General features: G+C 40.6%; 2 protein-coding genes across 2 annotated transcripts; both read left to right on the top strand.

The window, feature by feature from the left end:
* The first annotated feature begins 33 nt into the window (after positions 1-33).
* Positions 34-1,537, top strand: LOC135490868 (uncharacterized). The gene is made up of 2 exons (XM_064776470.1): positions 34-324; positions 1,126-1,537. Exons 1-2 carry the CDS (start codon positions 73-75, stop codon positions 1,228-1,230), a joined length of 357 nt encoding a protein of 118 aa, XP_064632540.1. The 5' UTR covers positions 34-72; the 3' UTR covers positions 1,231-1,537.
* A 13,533-nt stretch (positions 1,538-15,070) lies between these two features.
* On the top strand, positions 15,071-21,022 carry LOC135488992 (UPAR/Ly6 domain-containing protein crok-like). The gene is made up of 3 exons (XM_064774040.1): positions 15,071-15,166; positions 15,853-16,056; positions 16,900-21,022. Exons 1-3 carry the CDS (start codon positions 15,106-15,108, stop codon positions 17,142-17,144), a joined length of 510 nt encoding a protein of 169 aa, XP_064630110.1. The 5' UTR covers positions 15,071-15,105; the 3' UTR covers positions 17,145-21,022.
* Positions 21,023-21,398: the final 376 nt, after the last annotated feature.

The following is a 21,398-nucleotide window of genomic DNA, read 5'->3' as shown; positions in this document are numbered from 1 at the left end:
CAATTTGACGTCCCCGACATAGCAGTAGCCTTTCAGGAACTCACGGGTGAAGATGCGGTAGATTTTTTCAGAATGTCAGGTCGAGAAGATTCGGTAGGCAACTTCCGCCTGCTGCTACATTCGGCCATTGTGGTTGCGAACGAGTATGGACAGCCCGTTGGACAACAATTGCATGAAGACGAAGCACCAGTAGCCAAAGCCCCTCGCCTCGACCGTCAAGAACAGGATGAGGAAACCGCGCCGCGTTTACGGGAACGAATTCTAGAACTAGAAAAGAGAGAAAAGAACCGAAAGGCAGAACCGGTGGAGGCAGTCCTGAGGAAGGTGAGGAATTTATCCTTACAAGTAAAGCCCAACGTTACCCTCATCCTAGCCACTTTAGACGAACTAGTGGCGTGCGCCAAGGACCAAGATCACAAAGATTTGCACCTCTTTTACGAGCTCGGCAAACAAGCTGAACGTTTCAAAGATACTGTTGATATCCCCACTTTTTGTCTTTCCGCATTGGGTGGAGGCCAGTCTGACGTAATAATGAAAGCTTTAGCCAAGTGCAAAAAGGCCAAAAAGTTGGTAAAAAAGCCGCTTCGTTCCAGGTCACAGTCTTCACCGGTTACCTCTTCTGCCGTATCCTCTTCCCCCCTTCAGCATGTTTACGCGCAGCCTCCCCCACCTCCCCAGCATCAGTTTGGCTTTGGTGGCTATGGTGCCGCTTACGGTCAGGGATATGGCGGGGGTTATGGGTACGGCAGAGGTAGAGGTCGCGGCAGGGCTTATGGCGGTTATGGTTATGCTAGAAATAACCCGGGCCCATGTAATTTTTGCGGTGAGGTTGGGCATTGGTACAAAGAATGTGAAAAGATGAAGTTGGCAAAGGCCCAATTTGACAACAAGAAATAGGTCTAAGGTAAAATAGTCCGGTACGCTAAGTGGTATAAGTGTATTGTTTAGAAAACCGTTAATAAGTAAAGCAATTTTGATTTTGAACATCTTCCTCTCTCTCGGCTCAAGGGATCTTACCCCTTGCGGACCTAGTTCGCGCGAGCTGTGAGTTAGGAGAAGTTCTCCATTTGATAGTCTGATACGCCTGTAATGAGATGTTTCTACATTTTATTTTGGTTCTTGCAGGAATCCCCCCCTACTATCTCACTGGGGCACTTTAAGCCAGAGATTCCAGAATGGGAATATGCGGTGAAATTTAATCCAATTGCTGCCGAAAAGGTCAAGAGGTAACAGGCGTCTTGGACTACCATTGGGGAAACTTCTCCTGACTTCACAGCTCAACAATTCAAACTCAATCAGGTTGTAAATGATGCATTACTTCTACAAAAAACTCCGGTGCCTTTGGACACTTTGCCTTTAAGGGACCCTGAACACTTTGTCGCTGGACAATTGCATCAAAATATTGAACTTTGGAGTTCCATAATGAACGATTTCCCAGAGAGCGAGATGGTTCACACTTGGTTGGAAAAAGGGGTTGATGTGCATTCTTTCTTTAGGCCATTTAAGGGTGAATTCAAGGGTCAGAAATACAATTCAAACGAACCCCCAGTTAGTTTTTTTTTTTTTCCTAACTCTGTCCATTGTCAGAAACAAGCTGCTTTTATTTCCGAAACCTTGAATGATAGAATCAAAGCAGGTTCAGTCAGAGTTTGGGGTAAAGTTGGGGAGTGTCCGCCCCCTAAAGTAGTCATGCCCTTGGTAGTTGAACCTTCAAAGCCGAGATTATGCAATGACCAGAGATTCCTTAACCTGCTGATTAAGGATTCTCCCTTCACATTAGATACATTGAAAGAAGTACCGCGATTGGTACACAAAGATGCTCTCATGTTTGCCACTGATGAGAAATCGGGGTATGACCATATTAAATTATCGCAAACTTCGCAAACGTATTTTGGCATGGAATGGGCAGGTTGGTACCTAGTTTGTACGACGCTTCCGTTCGGATGGAAATCATCGGCTTATGTTTATCAAACTGTAGGCTATGCAGCTACAACCTTCTTAAGACATTTGGGGATCCCAACCATCCAGTATATTGACGACAGATTCTACGTGGTCCCTAAGAATATTGACGCGTCAAGCATTCCTTTGCTTTGGGTCTTTTTGGTATTATATATCCTTACAGAACTAGGTTACACGTTCTCCTTGCCAAAATGTGTTTTGCAACTTATGATGGCGCTCAAGTCCTTAGGGTTTCTAGTAGATTCTAGCAGGCAGGCGTTTCTTCTGCCATCTGATAAGAAACAGAAGTTTAAGGTTTTGCGCGAGGAAATTCTTCGTCAGCCCTTCGTCAGCCTTAAAACGCTACAAAGATTCGCGGGTAAATGCATTTCTATGATGTTGGTTTTTCCGGCCGCAAAACTATTTACGAGAGAGTTGTTTAGCGCAATAGCCAAAGCTTCGAAAAACAGTAAAACCATCCCAATCTCTGGCCCCCTACGGGACGAGATACAATTCTGGGCATTTTTGGATGATTGGCATGGGCATTTTTCTTGGAGACCAGAAAAACATTTACATTACGCTCTGGCTACTGATGCTTCGGGATATCGCTATGGCGCGGTCACTCTATCAGGGCCACAGGTTGGTCATACTTTAGGTGATTATTGGGCTGCAGATGATATAAGGCCGATTCATGTCAAAGAGGCCGACGCCCTCTATTCTTCCCTCTTAGCATTGAGTACAAATATAAAAGACCACCGGGTAGACGTTAAAGGCGATAACACAAGCCTAGTTTCGTCGTGGAATAACAAGGGTTGCAAGGACAACGCCTTAAATGAAATGCTCATAAAATTGTTTCATCTTACTCAGCAATTTAATATTGATTTACGTTTGCAGTACATTTCTTCGGCAGAAAACCCAGCAGATGCTCCTTCTAGGGCGATTTCAGCTCAGGACACTATGTTGGCAAGTGAAAAATGGTTCCAATTGGAGTTACTCTATGGCCCGCACGGAGTAGACCTCATGGCATGTGACTCAAATGCAATGCGTTCAATACAGGGCGATGTTTTGAGACATTTTACCCTGCACCCTTCACCTCTGTCAGCGGGTCAAAATGTTTTCGCCCAGGAAATAGCTAAGGAGCTAAATCCTTACGTTTTCCCACCTATCGCTGTCATTCTACCCCTTATTCAGTTTTTGATCCAGCAGGAAATCCCAGTTTGCACGCTTGTGCTACCCATGACGTCACCCGCGCCAATATGGGGGCCACTATTAAAGCCCAGGATAATTTCACAGGTTTGCCTTGGGGTTAAAGGAGAAAAGGGCGTAGTATATTATCCCTCCAAGCAGGGGTTCATCAGAGATAACGTCGGTTTGAGATGGCCATTAATGGCTTTTCGAATTAGCTGCACATCATAATGTGCGATATCCTTCGAATATACTCTGTGGATGACGCTTTAATCTTGATTATTTCAGAAAATCAGCGTTGACATGGGGGCAATTGACAAGCGGCTCCAGGAGTTGGATAAGGCGGCTTCCGCAACCCCCCTTATGAAGAAAAGGCAATCCCTAAAAAACGAGCTGTTGCAATTTTTGGCACAACTGCCTAAGAGGCCAACCCAAGAACGGGTTTCTCCAAAAGATCTAACACGATTTTTAGTATGGAAAGACAAAGCCGGTAGGACACAGATCCATAATGCTTCCTGTATATTCCTCGGGCATCATGGTAAAATTCCACTGTGGGTGTCCTACCCGTCTTGCCTTCGGTACGTTAGAAGGATTAGTCCGGTCCCTGAAATCCATTATTTCTGAAGAAACCGACAGGGGCAGCACGTGGGATATTTTCTCCGGGGTTGGGAATCCGGCTGATTCACCTCCTGTGAAATCGTATTTGAAGTGTGTCAAACGAGAGCAAGGTTTCTCGCACGTAGTTGCCAAGCAGGCAAAACCCTTGTTCATGGATAAGCTTCAAGCTATTTCAAAATATATCGATAACCAGATTAAAAGACCATATCTATCCCTTAGGGAGCAATTCGTTTTGTCCAGAGACCAAGCTTTTCTCAAGATGCAGTTCTTTGCCGGGGATAGGGCGAGTGATTTGGGAATTTTAAAAACACAGGAAGTTAAACGCTTACCCGATGGATCAGGTCTTGTAATCTCTCATTCCCATGGGAAATCGTTTTCGGTAAACAAAGTGAATACGTTCATTGTTTCAGCAGTATATCTCCAAGGCACAAACCTGGGGGGTGGATCTTACGGTCGGATATTTATTCCGTCCAGTCTCAGAAGCCGGTGTAGTGTTGGATGCGCCTATTTCGTACAGTGCAATTTACGATAGATTAAAGATTTATCTAAATACATTGGGGATCAACCAGGGTGAGACCCCTCACGGCTTAAGAGCCGGCTGCTCCATTACTTTGCTTCTGTCGGGGGCAGCTTCAAGCCCGGCGGAAGTAATGTCTCATGTTGGTTGGTTCACAGAGGCATCAGCAGAGTACTACAGTCGGTCAGATATTTTGGTAAAAGCGGCTAATGTGTCCGAAGCCCTGGCTGACAGTTCTCGTCGGCCAGAAGCGGTTAAAACACTTTACAGTAAGTTTGGCGATGTTGATAATTTCCCAGCAGCGTTCCCTTGAGCAGATTTCGATGTATATTTTTATGCATTTTCGTATTGTAATTATTGCATGATTGTGTTGGTTAGAGTGTGGCCTCGCCTTTTCGCTACATGCCTCATCATACTAAAACCATACCGTGTAATCTTCTGTGGAATTTAAAATACAGTGTTGAGTTCTTATAATAAAGCAATGTTAGAATTTAAGTTACAATTTCTCGTTACCTTATTTTCGAATTCCGGACTAATTAGTCCCTAATTAATAATTAATTATGGCGGATTAATTAGTTAATTTTGTTTAAGTATTGGGAAAGGAGTTATGAAGTGGGGCATGTTCCTCCGGGATGGTTGAGAGCCCGGGCGTGCGCGCCTGTACATTTTCACACCCCAACACTTAAATGTGAAGATCATACACAAGCCTGGAGACACTTTGGGTATGTGCAGATCCAAAGTGTATCCTGGCGGTGATTGAGCGAACTGTATTTCGTCTCGCATGGACACCCAGAAGGAAGACAGTTTGGCGTGTACAGGTTAATGTAAACCCTGTGTACGATGGCAGGCTCTGGAGCCACTGCAGTGGATTGGCTTTCCCCTCCCTCCCCGCCCTAGTATCCGGATTGCTTTAGAGCCGTGTATGTATCTTCGCGCCATTACATTTTCACACCCCAACACTTAAATGTGAAGATCATACACAAGCCTGGAGACACTTTGGGTATGTGCAAAGCAAGATGGAAGAAAACAATTGTGACATTTGACACGAAAGTTCCCTTTATTGGATTTTCCCCTCAAGAAAACGATTCCATAATCGATTAGATAAAATAAATTCATTTAAAAGACTCTGGATCGGTCAACCATTTACATGGACTTGTAATAGACTTACGTAACTTCAATAATCATCACCCTGACTACAGGGATTACTGGCCCTGGCCGCGACAAGGCGTTATTGAATTGACAACATTTACAAGGTTGTCTTCTTATATCTATTGATCACTATAATTGGCTGTCATATTGAATGTTTGCAGCCCACCCGTAAAATACTACAGACTGCCATGTTTCTGGACTTAGTCATTTTCGAGCCATTTTCGTGGCGCTCGGTTAAGTGGGAGAAGACAGTATGTGCAAAATGCGGATTTCTGCGGAAGCTCACCTATAAAATCGTCTTCACCATCTGGTGTCAGGCTGGGATAAACTGTTTTCTGTCGCATGGGTCTCATGGTATTATTTGTGTCGTTTCCTCAGCTCTTGATCAGAAAACCAGATGACATGTCGAGTCAGGTTTACACGCATCAGAGACAGTTGTTAAGATTGTTATACGACGCATTCCTATCTCTTCTTCACGGAGATGAGTCGTTGACAATATTAACTCACCGAAATCTGTCAGCTGTACATGTAATTATTACATACGGATTCTGACGTGGTATCCATCCCCGCCGCTCATTTTTACTCCCATTTCAGAGCATTCACGTGTTATGACCTCTTTCTCTGCGATATCTTGACATTGAAAGGGATTTTCTGGTGCTATATTGAAAAATCTTCACTGGTGCATATAAAATCTGGCATCGGCAGCTTGTCAGTTTGGAGGTCAGAATAGCCTGGGTGTGTATATCAATGTACTGCTAATAAAGGCTTTAAACGTTTTCAAATGTCAGTTTTTGGCAATAAGACAAGATCTTCATGCACGTTTTTGTAGAGGACAGGCCCAACATCATATATACTGAACTTCCAGCGGTATTGCCTCCGTTACAGCTCCGTTGTCAGGAGCTGGACAATGTCAATACATGGCGCAACATTGAATACCCGGATAAGAATACTTCATCATATTACAATACTGTTTGTCCAGCTGAGGGGTAGGTATTATTTACACGAACGTGTAGGCTTATGTGCGCGCGCGCTTCTATTTGGCAGTACATGTATCCAGTAGTTTTATTAGAACACATCTTTGGGAGGAGTTGCATGCTGTTTCCTGAATGATGTGAACTATAGTGGTGAGTGAAACATCGGCCGTATATATTTGATGTACATGTACCTTCGTTTAGGATAAACGTTCTTCCACAACATACCTCCTCATGTCATGATCGACTGATGTTCACGGGCGCATCATGTGCTGGCATGGGCCATTGAAGAAACAGGGAGTAGACCGAGGCTTTCATTTTTACATCCCTCATTACAAAAATTACCGTTGTGGATATTTGCAGGAAAAGATCACTTTAAATCGCTGATCGCAACATAAATTCTTTTATTTTGTTCATTTTCTTCAGATCATAAGCGATGATGATTCTAACTGCAGTGCTGCTAGCAACCATTGTATTAGGATTCTTTGCAACATCTCTCACCGGCTGCGGACTGAGGATATTTAGGTGACAAACTCACGCGGACAAAATGGCGGCTATGTTGTTTTCATCCGTTGGCACACCTTCGTCTGCACAAACTGACATTTAATCATGCAAGTTTGTGATCAGCCAAGGTGTTCAACTTCTCCCCGGCTCGTTGAAAATAACCTGACAGAAAATCGCTTTTTTTTCATTGCTTAGAGGGCAAGTCGTATGAAGTGTGCCCTCTTCAAAATAATAGGAAGGCCACTTATGAACAGAAACAGAACTTCCGTATACATTGTGTGTGTGTAGATAATTCACGCGCGGTCAGGCATGTTCGCTTTCGTAGGCGGCTCCCTGGGGTTCCAAGGATACCTTTTTAATAGACATATCTCAATCAATTGTTGGTATCAGGCAATAAAGAAACAATGCTGCTTTATCCCAAGTAAATATACCTGGGCCAAAGAACCTGTATTGAAGATAAATTAAATCTATTTCAACTGTTTGACAATTGGCCGTCTTATTAAAGCGATGAAGAAAATTATTGCGTATATACTTTTCCATACACATCTCAATTCCTCTGACAGCATCGCCAATCCTCGTCCATTCGGTCTTGCCTTCGTCACAGCCACTCGGCTCCAAGTGCGACTGGAATAAGTGGATATTTGATACCACGGACTTCTGCTTGACGCTTCGATAGCTAGTGATTTCGAATCATGCAGACACAGCTGATGAGTTGTTGGGGGTATTACAAGGGCCTAATTTGTCGCATGGGTACTTGCATTCCGTCTTTTTTCGTGTGGAATGAGAGATTTGCCAAATAATAAAATCAGTCAACCTCGCATAAGTCGAAATCTCTGCACAAAATTAAATAGTGAAAATAACTATTTAGCAGTTATCTTTAACTACTCTGGTAGTTGCTGTTGCACCGACTGTGAAATTAGTTGTTTTAACGATCAAAATTGTAATTCTTAACCATTTTAATGATAATTTTCACTACTTTTATAGTTGGAACAAACTAATCAATGGTTAGTTTTTTTTACTACATGTAATTTCGAAGTGCCATAACAACTACCAAATTAGTAAGAGTTTGGGACCAGCAACTTCAAATCGAGTTACGCTAAATTCTACAAGTGATTTGTATGCCGAGGTGAACAAAGAGATCAAGACATTCGTTGTTCACTTGGTTGTTCTCATGTTCTTTTCCAAAGTATCAGAAGCCTCGGCGGATTTTTCGAGCTTCAGCTACTGCATTCAGGACATTTTCGAAAATGGCCTATATTATATAAGACGAGCGTTCTGTTGAACCTTATACAATATGTTATGTAAATTGAAACAACTGTTCCCAGCGAATGGCTTTCTGAAAACATTGGCGAACTGCTTAAATAAAAAAAGGTGTTTTTATCGGAAACTTACCATAGTTAGTATCACGGCCAATACCAGTACCGAGGGTGCATTTAAATGTTATATTTCCTGTGGAATTAGTCCGGTATATTAATATACCTACGTTATACGTGACTGCAGTGTTAATTGAGGAGTCAGGCTGACTGATCGCATCTGGTCTGGTTTTTGCATTCCATGATAAAAATTGAAGTTTTCGTCACTTTTAATGGTAGGCCAAGGATCAATGCAAGTAAAAAAGAACAATGTCATCACTAACTAAACGTTATTATGTGCGGGTGTGCGGGTGAGGTGCCGGGTGTTTGGGTTCAATTCAAGATTGTTCTGTTTTTATTAACTAAATCATAGGTCTATGAATTATTAACTTTAAAACAAATTGAATGATAGGGTAAGCATTCGACTACACCATGGTGCTAGTCATTCTGAACCATCAGAGTTAATCGGTCCGTTACCTGTTGGTGTAACGGAGTCCGGGTCGGCGGAGTGAATCCAAGCCTTGAGGGTCAAGATGGGTGTTAAGTGTGTTTTCGCGTGTCCCATTGCTTCATACTTCATTGGCCAATTCAGGGCTACGTCTGCATTTAAAATGACAACTGAATAAACGCCTGCATTCAGCCCTATAGAAGTCCAAAGAAGCCGCGTATATTATATAATTAGCGCTAAAATTAGTGAAATGCCAGAGATAAGCCAACTCGACCATCGTGTTAAATGTGTCGATATACGCCCTGCTCGCCTCGCCCCAACCGGATATCATCCGGGTTATTTGGATTGTCCCCAGGACACAAAATGGCGTCATTGTAACGACATAAACGCAGGAGATCAAACAGAGATTACGCACGATTTTACGTTCATTGGATTTAGATTTATCCGTATTGTTTTGTATCGTTTGCAAACTTTTGTCCTGTTTGGATAAGCCACATACCAAAAGCGCGTTCAGGATACACAGGCTCATGATTGGGAGCGACAAATAGATACCAAAATTAATCACCCCGAAGAAGGCAGTCTCCAATAAGGTTTCCGGCATTGGAATGCAAATGGTATTTTCATGTAGTTTAAATGGAGGTACGGCAGCATATGCGAGCACCAGTGATATTAAAGAAATAACAAAAATCACCACGCGCCGTCGAGTCAACGTAACAAGGACAGCCAATTTCAAGGGTAACCAGATTGCAATACATCTCTCGATGCAGAACGCGACCAACGTCCATGTGGACATTAGTCCAGACGCAAGAGAAAGATAAACTCGAATCTTGCAATGAGCATCCGAAATCGCTTCAGGGATAAAAACGGAGCCCCCAGAAAAAACTGGCGCGGCTTGTACCAACCAAGTTGTAGTGCCAATACAGATATTGGTGAGATCATACACAGCAATCGGGGTAAGATAAGCGGTAGTGACAGCGTCTTTCTTACGGAGCCGAATGAATACGATTATTGAGAGAACATTCCCGAAGAGTCCCGAAGCAAACACGACCATCGTGACGTAGGTCCCGAAACCCTGGACGATTTCATGAAATAAATCAAATCCGTACTGAGACTGAAATCGCTCAGAACTGAATTCTTGTTCAACTGTACCCGACATTGCCATCACGTTGTCGTACATAACGTCAAAATGCAAAATGTGTTCAGCCGCTAGTCAGTTTGCTTGAATCCGTCCTAACACTGTCTGTAGCTTTCTTGGTTTTGTTACTTATTACACCTTACCATCACCTGATACTGGTAGCCGATAGTCGCGCCTATATGGATACAAAATGGGTCTTTAATTTGTCATCAATATAACTATGACCATCGCATGATACAAATGAATATTTACTATGACCTCATTCCGTATAGCAATCCCAAAACTTATATACAAAATACGGACGGCCATTACCCTCATGACGTACCACTCTAAACACGACTTTCAAGCCGCAGAAAGGAAACATTGAAGCTGCACATGTCAGTCACTCATCAGAGACTCCGGTCACATATACAATGTAATACTCCGATGGATCTGTCTCAGTAATGCCGAATAACCCTAATATTGAGCGTAACATATTTTACTTGAACGTCTTCCAACATCAACTTCAGCCGCCGCTCAAAGCAACAGCGGCCATTACGACTGCCATGTATCCTCTTAATGTTATATTACTATTTATCCACTCGTAAATGTTAGTCTACATCTTTTTGGGCTCCGGCCGCGAACTACTGGCAGGATTTCATTGAAGTGTGGTTTTTATTGATCAGTGCTTCACGACCAAACAGGACGACCTATAATATATCCAAAAAAATAATGAAATGTTTTTTGATAAGTAAACGTTCATTCTAAATTGCTCGGAACCTTGGTTGAACATAATTCTAAATAAACGTGGTTGTTAGTTCACAAGCTCTTTAAAACTGCACGAATAATCATGCTGAATCCAGTTTTTTTTCCGTTTAAAGGTCTACGCCGTTCGTTAAAAATTTTGAATTTGTAATTAAATTTAAAAAAATGTCCAATTGCGGAAATACATACTAAATATAACTTTCAACATTGCCGTTGTGTAGACTGATATACATTACTGTAAATGCCAATTAAGTTTAAACAAATTTGTACTCATAATATACTGCACTACAGCATAGTGTATTTATTAGAGGATTTCTATTTAACTGGACCACTAAGTAATTACGAACGTCGTACCCCTTTAACAATTTCATCTGATTGTGAAATTGATACGAATTCAGTTTATTTCCACATAATCAAAAAGCAGAAGATAATCGCAATTGCCTTACCTTATGACTGCCACTTGCCTTCTGCGTCACTCTCAGTCGCCGTCAGGTGCCTCGAGTGAGAAATAAGACCGCGTCAAGTCAAGTTACATGTAAATATAATATACAATAGGACACTGAAGGCAAGCGGGAGGGGGTTGAACATATCAAGAAAACAAATCTCGCGATAAAACAAACCGAATCTTGTATCAAAGTAATAGCAGGAGGTGCAGAAAGCAACACCCATTATGACAAGTGATCCACCCATCTTTTTTGTGTTCGATGGACAAAGCAGCAATCTGAACCACTGCATGGGTGACTGACATCAGATAGTATTGCGCCTGTTACCTTCAAGGCAAATAAAAATATTTCATGACTGTTTTAAATTGTTCTTATCACCTTACGCGTGTACGATCACCGCCCACACCCCTCTCCATCAGAAACCCCCTAGGCCGTTGATTACATGCTTCTACTACCCGTATGTTCATGGCGTGGTGATTCCGTTCTCTTGCGGACCACCTGAACTGCGTTATTTGCAACATTTATCCGAGACCTCCTGGTTCCTTTGGACTTTTAAACTCAAAATAGTATTTTCAGGAGATTCCTTTGAAATCATTCTCTCAGAATCAAAAATACCCCCAACATAGAAAAATACATATTTTGCGTATTCCTCCGGAACTTAGTTTCGAGTCACCGTCATTTCACAGCCGGAAAGAGCCTCCGACCAGTGGTAAATACATGGTACAGTTACAGTTAATGGTTCGTTTATGACTTCAGGCTTATTTTGGATACATATTAGACGATTACAGCAGACCAAAGGATCAACTGTGATGCCGGAAGACATACTTAACTCGAACTCACGATGCACCCCACCGCTTCTCATGCGATCGAGCGGAGGGGACACGTTCGTATAGAAACCCGCCTATAATCGCAGACGGGCGACATCAGTATCGTACTACGCATTGTACTTAAAACAGCTGCAGAATATGACTGTTACTAAAAAAGAAGCTCGCGAAAACAAAAGATAATTGTTCTCCAATACTGTTATCAAGTTGAACGAAAAGTATCGTCATCGTCATTCAGCGCCTATCAGTGGAACTCTGGAACCCTTTTGTCTAACCGAGGCTATACCCAATTAGATTACTGCAAGTTTATTGCTGTTCTCATTGCAATCAATAGTCCACATGTTGATGTAAAAAAGTAGACTTGCAATTCATGTCGACATATGTTGTCAAATACCCATGCATTATTTTCACAAATTGAACTATTATTATTGTTTATTTCGAATGATTGCTTTATAGGTCACCGTCTAAATCTCACAACCTGGTGTTACCAGTATTTGGCAAGGTATAAGTGTGTCGAGTACTTCATTGGGAATTTCAGCGCCAACCAGTCGCCAAGTAACTTTTTATTCTGACTTGTGATTCCGATAGAGATTGGTTCCAAATTCCAAGGTAAACTGTATTATTCACGAAACTATAATATTGACTCCATTTTGCCGATCTGAGGTACACCGAATCTCATTCAAACACCAAAAGACGGACAAGATATTGGTGGGAGGCGATGCAGACCAAAGTGATCATTTCCTCCGAGTAGCCCAATATTTTTACCATTTTGTGGAATTTGAATGAGTTCTGGTGTTTCTTACAATGTATAGATTTTAGTTTCCCATAGGCATATGGATATCCATAGGATGACGCAATGGACTGCCTCGAGAGTCTACACCCTAGACTATCACGCCATGCAGTCGAATCTAACAATTCACCCCCAATGGGGTCGGGGTACTCTTGATTGCGCCGGCCGCCTCAGCGCCATCACGCGTATGGCTGGCGCGAGTAGACAGAATTCAAAATTATGCCACGGCATAAATCGGAATTGTGGTCCACCATTAATCGACCATTCTAAAAGGCCTTAGTCACAGTATATCATTGTTTCTAATACAAAATACATTACGCCTCGTTTTGATCGGAGCGGTCTTGGTATCGTAACCAATGACCGCCTGGGTGCGTGACGTCATCTTCACAAGCAACAATATGGCGGAGTTCCGGACACCAGGCTGGATCATTCTTTGACGAAAACGGAACATATATACCTTTCAAATCGTATTTAATTTGTTTAATTTTGAAACCTTTTAGAATAGAAATTAATACCTCGCTGTCGGTCATTGGTTGTATAATCAAGACCGCTCGGGTAGACCTCAAATTACGTCCAAAACCCTCGGCGAAGCGCCTCGGGTTTTGGACTGCATTTTCGGTCTACCCGAGCGGTCTTGATTATACAACCAATGACCGCCAGCTCGGTATTAATTCCTTAAATCAAAACCTCGGATCTCATAAATTATGCCGCGGCATAAATAGGAATTGAGGACGGATATGGCTGGCGCGAGTTGACAAAATTCAGAATTATACCACGGCATAAATCGGAATTGTGGTGCACCATTAATCGACCAATCAAAACATCGGATCTCGTGAATTATGCCGCGGCATAAATAGGAATTGTGGACAGAAGTGTAATTTATGGTGGGCGGAAGTAAATCGGAATTGTGCTGCACCATAAATCAACCAATCAAAAGATCGGATCTCGTGAATTTTGCCGCGGCATAAATAGGAGTTGTGGACGTAAGTGCGATTTATGCCGCACCATAAATAAAATGATTGCCACTTTCTGATTGGTCTAATTATGCCACACCACAATTCCTATTTTAGCCGTTGCATAATTCTGAATTCTGCCGCCGCACAATTCACGACATCCGATGTTTTGATTGGTTGATTTATGGCACCACAATTTCTATTTATGCCGTGGCATAATTCTGAATTTTGTCCACTCGTGTCAGCCATATTAGTCCACAATTCCTATTTATGCCGTGACATAATTCTGAATTTTGTCCACTCGCGCCAGCTATACGCGTATATGGCAAGCGGAGTGTCCAGTAATTAAAAAAACCTAGTTTTATTCAAAAAACCTGGTTTTTTACCTAATAAACTAAGTTTATTTGGAAAAAATATAGGTTTTTTTAAAACAACCTTGTTTATTAGCTAATAAACCGAGTTTCTTTAATAAAACCAAGTTTTTTACCTAATAAACCTTGTTTCTATCCATAAATGTCAAGTTTAACAAATAAACTTGGTTTTATTCCCTAAAATATAAGTTTTTCATCCAGTGGTAATAAACTTAGTTTTATAGCAAAGAATCTTGGTTTATTAACAATAACTGGACAAAATGGCTAATAAACCTACCTTTTTACGTAAAAAAATTGGTTTTATACAAAACAACTTAGTTTTTTGCAATAAAACCTGGTTTTATTGTAAAAATGTAGGTTGTTTTGAATAACTGGACAAACGGCGTGCAAAAACCTACTTTCTATCGAGAAACTTGTATTTTCTACCTCGCCCCATGTACTCAAATCCGCGATGTTATCGGGACGAGGATGGGCAACCTCGGCACCACGTGGTACTAATGCTGCACTGCACTGCACTCTGTAAACTAGTTAGTGAGACCCTAACCTCACCCCAGATAACTCAATGTAGGTAGGATCGAGGTTTAAAAATGTAAGTTTTCTATAAACCAGGTTTATTTTAAAAAACTAGGTTTATTAGTAATAAACTTAGTTTTTTTAATAAACTAGGTTGTTTTGGTAATAAACCTTGTTTTATTGAATAAATGGACATTTCTGTACAGAAACTTATATTTTATACGATTATGTGGTAAAAAACCATGTTTTTTAAGGTAATAAACCAGGTTTTTTAGCATAAAATGTTAGTTTCTGTTAAAAAACCTACTTTATTAGGAAAGAAAGTAAAAAAACTTGGTTTTATTAAAGAAACTCGGTTTATAAGCTAATAAACAAGGTTGTTTTTAAAAAAACCTATATTTTTTCCAAATAAACTTAGTTTATTAGGTAAAAAAACAGGTTTTGTTTTAATAAATCTAGGTTTTTTAATTACTGGACACTCCGCTTGCCATATACGCGCGGGGCCAAATGGTATCAGGCTATCCGAATCTTCAATTTTCCCGCTTTCAACGTCACTATGACGTTTCATTATGCATATGATTATCATAATTACTTTCTCGCCTTCTCACGGTCTCTACGCGATAGAACGAACTCTCAGCCACGCCGCAAAAATGAAGCAAATTCTTCTCACTTTAGGCTCCGTTCTGGGATTTGTTTTGATCCTTCATTTGGGTAAGGGAGAGAATGAATACTTCTTCTATTGAAATATGTATAGTTTTGTTAGGTTTTTGTTCCAGCTGAGCGAGATTCCTTCACCAAAGTTTACTTTTGGTTGTCGCGGCCATTTTAGAATGCAACAATGTATTCATGTATTGAACTGTAGTGTATCTGAATGCGTATATTAAATCGCCCTTGAAATTGGGTCGGAAAATTCCCAGGCCCGTTGACTGATTGTGACCCTGTATATATATTCAAGTTATTTCATGTTGAAGCTGACATCTAGATCTATAACCCTTTACATATAGTGCAGTGGAAGGCTTTAATTTCTTACAAACAAGGCTGTACTATATGTTAGGGGTGTAGCTGTGTAGTACATACATTACATGTACTATCATGTACGTATGTTATGTAGGAGGCTCCTCTAATAATCAATGTCATGATGTACATTACTGTACACATGAACTTATATGTATATACACACTGTATGTATGCCTTGCCGAGCATAGAGAGCCCTGTTGTTCTGTGTGATTGGTAATTGGAAATCAATTAATATTCTCGATTTCTTCATCTGACCAGGTTAGGCTGCCTTCCTCGTCTATAGTTTTGATTCAGCCGAACAATGTGTGTCATTTAGAAATTTTGCCAAAAGTATATCATGTGTACCAAAATTATATTTATTTTCTGTTTCCAATTTACAGACATAATTCTGGCACAGACGGTCGACTCGAGTAATCCTACCAATGTGAATGTTGGCGTTCCTAAAACAGTCATTGGCGGCATCAGATGCTTTGACTGCAACTCCTTCTACAGCCCTTCATGCGCTGATTGGTTTAACAACCAAACATGGAATCTTGAACCATGTGGCCAAAATGTAACCATGTGTAGGAAAATGATCCAGGAAGGTGAGCTGATAAAGATTTCTGAAACTCCGAATTGAAATTTTTTCCGTGGAGCGCTCTCCAGGATACGAGTTGTTTAAACCGGTTTCAAAAAAAACGGTCGCGCGACGCGCGCTGGAACAGATGCGCATTGAAATCTGTTTAAAATACAGTAGAACCTCTCTATTAAGGACAACCTCGGGACTGACAAGTGCTGTCCTTAATAGAGAGGTGTCCTGATTAGAGAGGTCAAATTGAATGGAAACAACCAATTTGGGACCAAACCTAGTGTCCTTAATTGAGAGGTTGTCCTTAATAGAGAGGTGTTCGCTAAGGGAGGTTCCACTGTATGCTACACTCAATACGCACTAATGCTGCGCCATCTATAAATGTATCAATTAACTAGTTTCCGCGGTCAAACGTCATATTGCTCGCCTTGTTTTCCAAATTAGATCGATACGAATAATAATGAAATAACGATGAATTTGACAGATATTTTAATGTGACAGTGATTGTAATTGATAAAAATATTACGCATGCGATAAGACGGAAGGGGATGTTATAATACGTATTAAGTGCGCCACACTGAAATTTCAATACGGTTTCGTTGATGTGCCTTAACTGATTCGTATTCAGTTCGGTTTGAGATCCGGGTTTGTTGAAGCGGATTGAAAACGGTACGAACCGAATTGAGTGGGGCACCTCAATACGTATTAAACTGTTAAAACGCCAGTGTCAACACAGCGTTAGTGGAAGAGTTTGTATTAACCTCAATCACAACCAAAACAGCATGTGTAGTTTTAAAAACAGGAAAATTTGGTACATTTTCTTACAGTCCAGTTAAAGCTTTATCAACATTTTTTTCAGCCTACTTTGATGGTGCGTGGAACGTGCGCTACATCCGCCAGTGCGCCGAACATGGTGAGGTTGGAGCTGACGAGGGCCGTCGTTGTATTGAAAGGGCCGGAATGTACCGTGTCAAGATGAGGTATTGCCATTGTGATAACAAAGATGGCTGCAACAGCGCATCATCGGTGAAGATGAGCCTCGCAATGATCCTGCCCCTGTCCCTTGGGTTGTTGATATGTAAATACTTCAGCAGGCTCTTATAGGACAATTCGACATCTGTTGGCTTGCCTTCGGTTCTCCAGGAATCGAATCCACTCTTAGTTCAGCTTGCTACATGTAAGTGTAGTTGTTGCTACTGTCTATACACACGCGCGTACAGAATGTGTCGGCTGATTTTACTACTCTGCGCACATTCATTTGTTCATTCAGTTGATCACTCTGAAGAATCGAAGGCAGGCAGGTTTTTCTTTAACCTTTTGACATGATCACATTCCATGATTACTCGAAGGAATGCATTTTGAAGGACTGGGCTTTTTGTTATGTGGGTACATCTTCAAAGGCGAAGTAGTTTATTCTGGTGCCTTTAAATTCCAAGAAAATGGGGGAGGAACATCGCATATAACCACTGTTAACTCTGAATCCATGAAAAGGACTTCTCAGTTAAATTTGGATATGTCAGCCCTCTTTGAATGGCAGACACACATGTCTTATAAAACCCAGTCCATTTCAAAATGTCTGGGCTGACGTTGGCTTAGAAATGCACTAATTGCTGGATTTCCAGTGTATATTGTTTGTTTGTTTAAAAGTGTATTTTGTGTGTATGGTTAGGAAAAACATCAAATTTTAGGCCGGTTTGTTGCATTATTTATTAATAGCTAGACCATTCAAAAAATGCCATTTCTCGATAAGTGCAACAAGTTGGGCATGTTAAAAAAAGGGCAGAACAAATGCAAAATGCTTGGTTCGAGGAAAAGTATAGATCATGCCATTTCTTTATCTTAGTTTGGTTGGTACTTGAATACATTCGTATCTTAACAAAGCATTAGCCACTACATATTATTTGTAAAATGTCTAATACTAGAATAACTAACACCCCAGCTTAGATTATACATAATTGCAGAATTTTTACACCAACATACAACAATATGTAAATTCGAAGGTTGAGATTTATACGTGTAAGGCAATGTACAAAGCCTACGTTGTGTTATCTGTGTCTGCTTTTTGCCTTTTGTAAAATAGTTAAAAACATTTGTCTTTCAAATGATGCACAATAGAGCAGTTTTCCTTGGTCTAGGCATTAGGATGGGTTGAAATAAATTCACTGGTCTGTTTCGGGTTCTGCCAAATCCTTGGTGTGTTTGAAAGAAGATGCACATTGTCGCGCGGGCGTTCTTATTGTCGACATTCAGACTTCTTGCCAAGAATCGGCTCACATGGCCTACAATCATTGACCTCGATATTTTGCGAGTCCTATTTTATTATCTATTTGGCACAAACATGTCCTGCTCTTGTCTGTTTGACCTAAAAATCACTACACATAGAGCGCCCAGTGAAATTTTATTTTAGTCATGTTGGTGATTCAGTTCACCAAAAGCCTGTGATTTTAGTATACAAGTCGCTGGTCGTGATAGACTCCAGAATCTTTAGTGGCAGGTGAAATCAAGGGGAAACGGAACTGAAAACAGAGCCTTTGACGCCTTTAAAAATCTTGGAATCAATTGTGGCTCATAACCGGTATATTGATTTGAATCGTCACCATGTTCCTGACCAACAGTAAATCTTTACCTTCTCACTGGTAACCCATTTTCTGCCTAGCCTATGCATATATACTATTGTTTGTATAAGTTATTACTGAATAAAGTGTGGAAAAAAGCCCAGGTATGCATGTAAACTAGAACCATTGTCATTGTAGCTGGATTAGTGAACTGCAATGGCTACCAATGTAACTGTATGAATTATTAATTGCTACTACAAATTGTAAATTTTTATGACTGCTTTTTATTGTTCTGCTACTGCTACATACCAATAGTATTCGCAAACAGATCAATTCTGTAAAGAGACTTTTTTGCCGAAAATTAATTGACTGGTTATAATTTGGGAGTAAAAGTTGTCATTGACACCTCGATGCATGAATTTGAAGTTTAATTTCCCGGCCGAACTTCTCCAACATTCCAAGAACAATGCTCAACACAATCATATTAATATACCATGACAAGTCAGTGTTTTTGGCTTAGAGAGATTTATGTATGCCAGCGTCTCAAGATCTCTTTTCCCAAATGTTTTTAAAAGATTTGATATGTTCCTTGGGCAAGCCTAGTCCCTAGATTTGAAATATTTGAGGTAAAATTTCATACGATCACACTTAATAAAATCAACACTTATATTGCTGTGGATTTCCTAGTGTGGGCCGCCTAATGTGTACATTATTGATTGATTGATTGATTGATTGATTGTAATAGTAGCAATTGTATGTAGATAGTACATGTAATTAACCCTTTCATGCTAGACCGGCCCTAATGAGACCACTGACCGTTACCGTGTGTGAAAAAGCAGATTGTGGGTGTAAGTTCTACTTTTGCTCCATTCTAGGTGAAACACAATAGTATAACAGCGTGATGGTGACATGATTTAGAAGTGTGAATTTTGTGCCCTTTGGCGAACACTCGACAGTGTTGGAATGTCAATTTGCCCTCCAGTACTACTGGCACCAGAGCATCATGTTTTTGCAGAAAAACGTTCAATACATGTCAAATTCTCCAATGGCCAAGTACAATTATTGCCAAGTGGCAATTTTTAAAATCAAAGACGGCTAAGTGTAATTTGTCGTTTTCTCATGATTGCTTGAACATGATACATTATTAATAACGTTTCAGTTCTAGTACTATGGTCTCATTACCTGCCTTTCTGGCGTGATTAGGTTCAACCATGGTCAATGCTCTGACCAATTATGGTCAATGCACGGATCATTGTTATATTAAGCCATCCATACGATCACATTCTGTATCTGTATATAGAGATAGAAATAGAGATTGACAACATTTTACATGTAATCACCGTTCCAAATGTATGTGTGTGAACTGTATGTATATAAACTCATATTGACACATCTTAAGGGTCCCCTTGTTCTCTCTCAAGCTTCTTCATCTTTTGAATATGGTCCTATTCCTGCCTGTGAAATTTCATTTGAACTTTTTTATGTTGTCAGTCCAGTGCTTTATGCACATGCATGTTTCGGTGGTAGAATATTCTTTATTATCACAATTCTCACAGAGCTACTGCTTTGCCACCAGAAACATGATATTCTGTAAACTGGAACTTTCACTGGCTGATCATAAAGTTCGCTGAGTTGGCCATATCCTCTGTCCATCACAAAAAGTCTGAAAATATTTGCCTCAATGGAATTACTCACATTGAAATGCGCCAACATAAAAAAATAGTCTGGTTTACACTACTCATTTACGATCCAAGAACAACAACCTGGGCACAGATGTTTTTTAAAGTCTGACCAAATGACAAGATCAATTGATGAAAATAACTACGACCTTAACAGTTTTTAAAACATGCAGCATCAAAGGACCACAACGATGGTCTTTTTTCTGCTACATGCACGATCATTAGTACTTAAAGGAACTTTTTTTAAATGGTGAATGAAATTTTTGAACAAAAATGTAAACATGTTACATGAACTGCATTCCACATCATTTGAATTGCTCATTCCTGCTTAATACGCCTACATGTATTTTAAAATCCATTGTAATTCAGTACTATTCGAAACACAAGAAACTATGCAGAAATTGACCAATTTTCGGTTTTTCTCATCAAATGCATAATGTCCAATTATCATATGCCTACGTCAGGAATATTTCAATAACAATGTGGACCATAATGATTCTATAACTCAAACATTCCGATGTTTTTTCTCTTCTTGAACTTTAAATCAAAGTGTTGCGAAATTTACCTCTCATTAATCATTGATACTAACAAATCCTTCAGAATTATTGGCTGTAGTGTTAATTCCACCGAAGAAATCTCTCGCTGTTTGATTATTACTGTCACATCTGTTCATTAGACTTGAATGATGAGAATTCTCAGTGATTGTACATGTCCTGTGTTTTATAGGAAATAAATAACCATGTGTAGAGATTATTTTTGTGTTTCAAATGTTTGTGACAAACGTTGGTCATCCTTGAAAGCTGGTACCGGTGTTTCGTGACAAACTTCGGTCATCCTTGGAAGCTGGTGTCGGTACTTCAGGTATTCCAATTGGACTGATGGGTTCCTTGTAATTGTATAGGTGTGCTGCTGGTGTTTTCGCAGCCACGTGTGACCTCCACCATACTGTCAAACCAGTCAAGAGCTGTTGGGATTGTTTGGGTTGGATGTGATCTTCTACAAAGGAGGTGCTGCCCCCTCGAAAGTTGAGCGTCTCCTTGCTCCTCGGGTGATGTGGTGCCGGTTATCTGGAGGCCTAACCTTTTTGTAATTGGGAGTTTTCACATTTCCGTCTTGATGAACAA

The sequence above is a fragment of the Lineus longissimus genome, chromosome 1 (assembly GCF_910592395.1).
Source record: "Lineus longissimus chromosome 1, tnLinLong1.2, whole genome shotgun sequence".
Classification (NCBI taxonomy): Eukaryota; Metazoa; Nemertea; class Pilidiophora; order Heteronemertea; family Lineidae; genus Lineus; species Lineus longissimus.
The sequence above is the reverse complement of the archived record's forward strand: the minus strand, read 5'-3'. Positions and strand labels throughout refer to the sequence as shown.

Coding starts and splice junctions, on each gene's coding strand:
- LOC135488992 (XM_064774040.1), top strand. CDS start 15,106: ATGAAGCAAATTCTTCTCACTTTAGGCTCCGTTCTGGGATTTGTTTTG. Junction 15,167..15,852: donor TGTTTTGATCCTTCATTTGG/GTAAGGGAGAGA, acceptor TCCAATTTACAG/ACATAATTCTGGCACAGACG. Junction 16,057..16,899: donor TAGGAAAATGATCCAGGAAG/GTGAGCTGATAA, acceptor CATTTTTTTCAG/CCTACTTTGATGGTGCGTGG.
- LOC135490868 (XM_064776470.1), top strand. CDS start 73: ATGTCAGGTCGAGAAGATTCGGTAGGCAACTTCCGCCTGCTGCTACAT. Junction 325..1,125: donor TGGAGGCAGTCCTGAGGAAG/GTGAGGAATTTA, acceptor TGGTTCTTGCAG/GAATCCCCCCCTACTATCTC.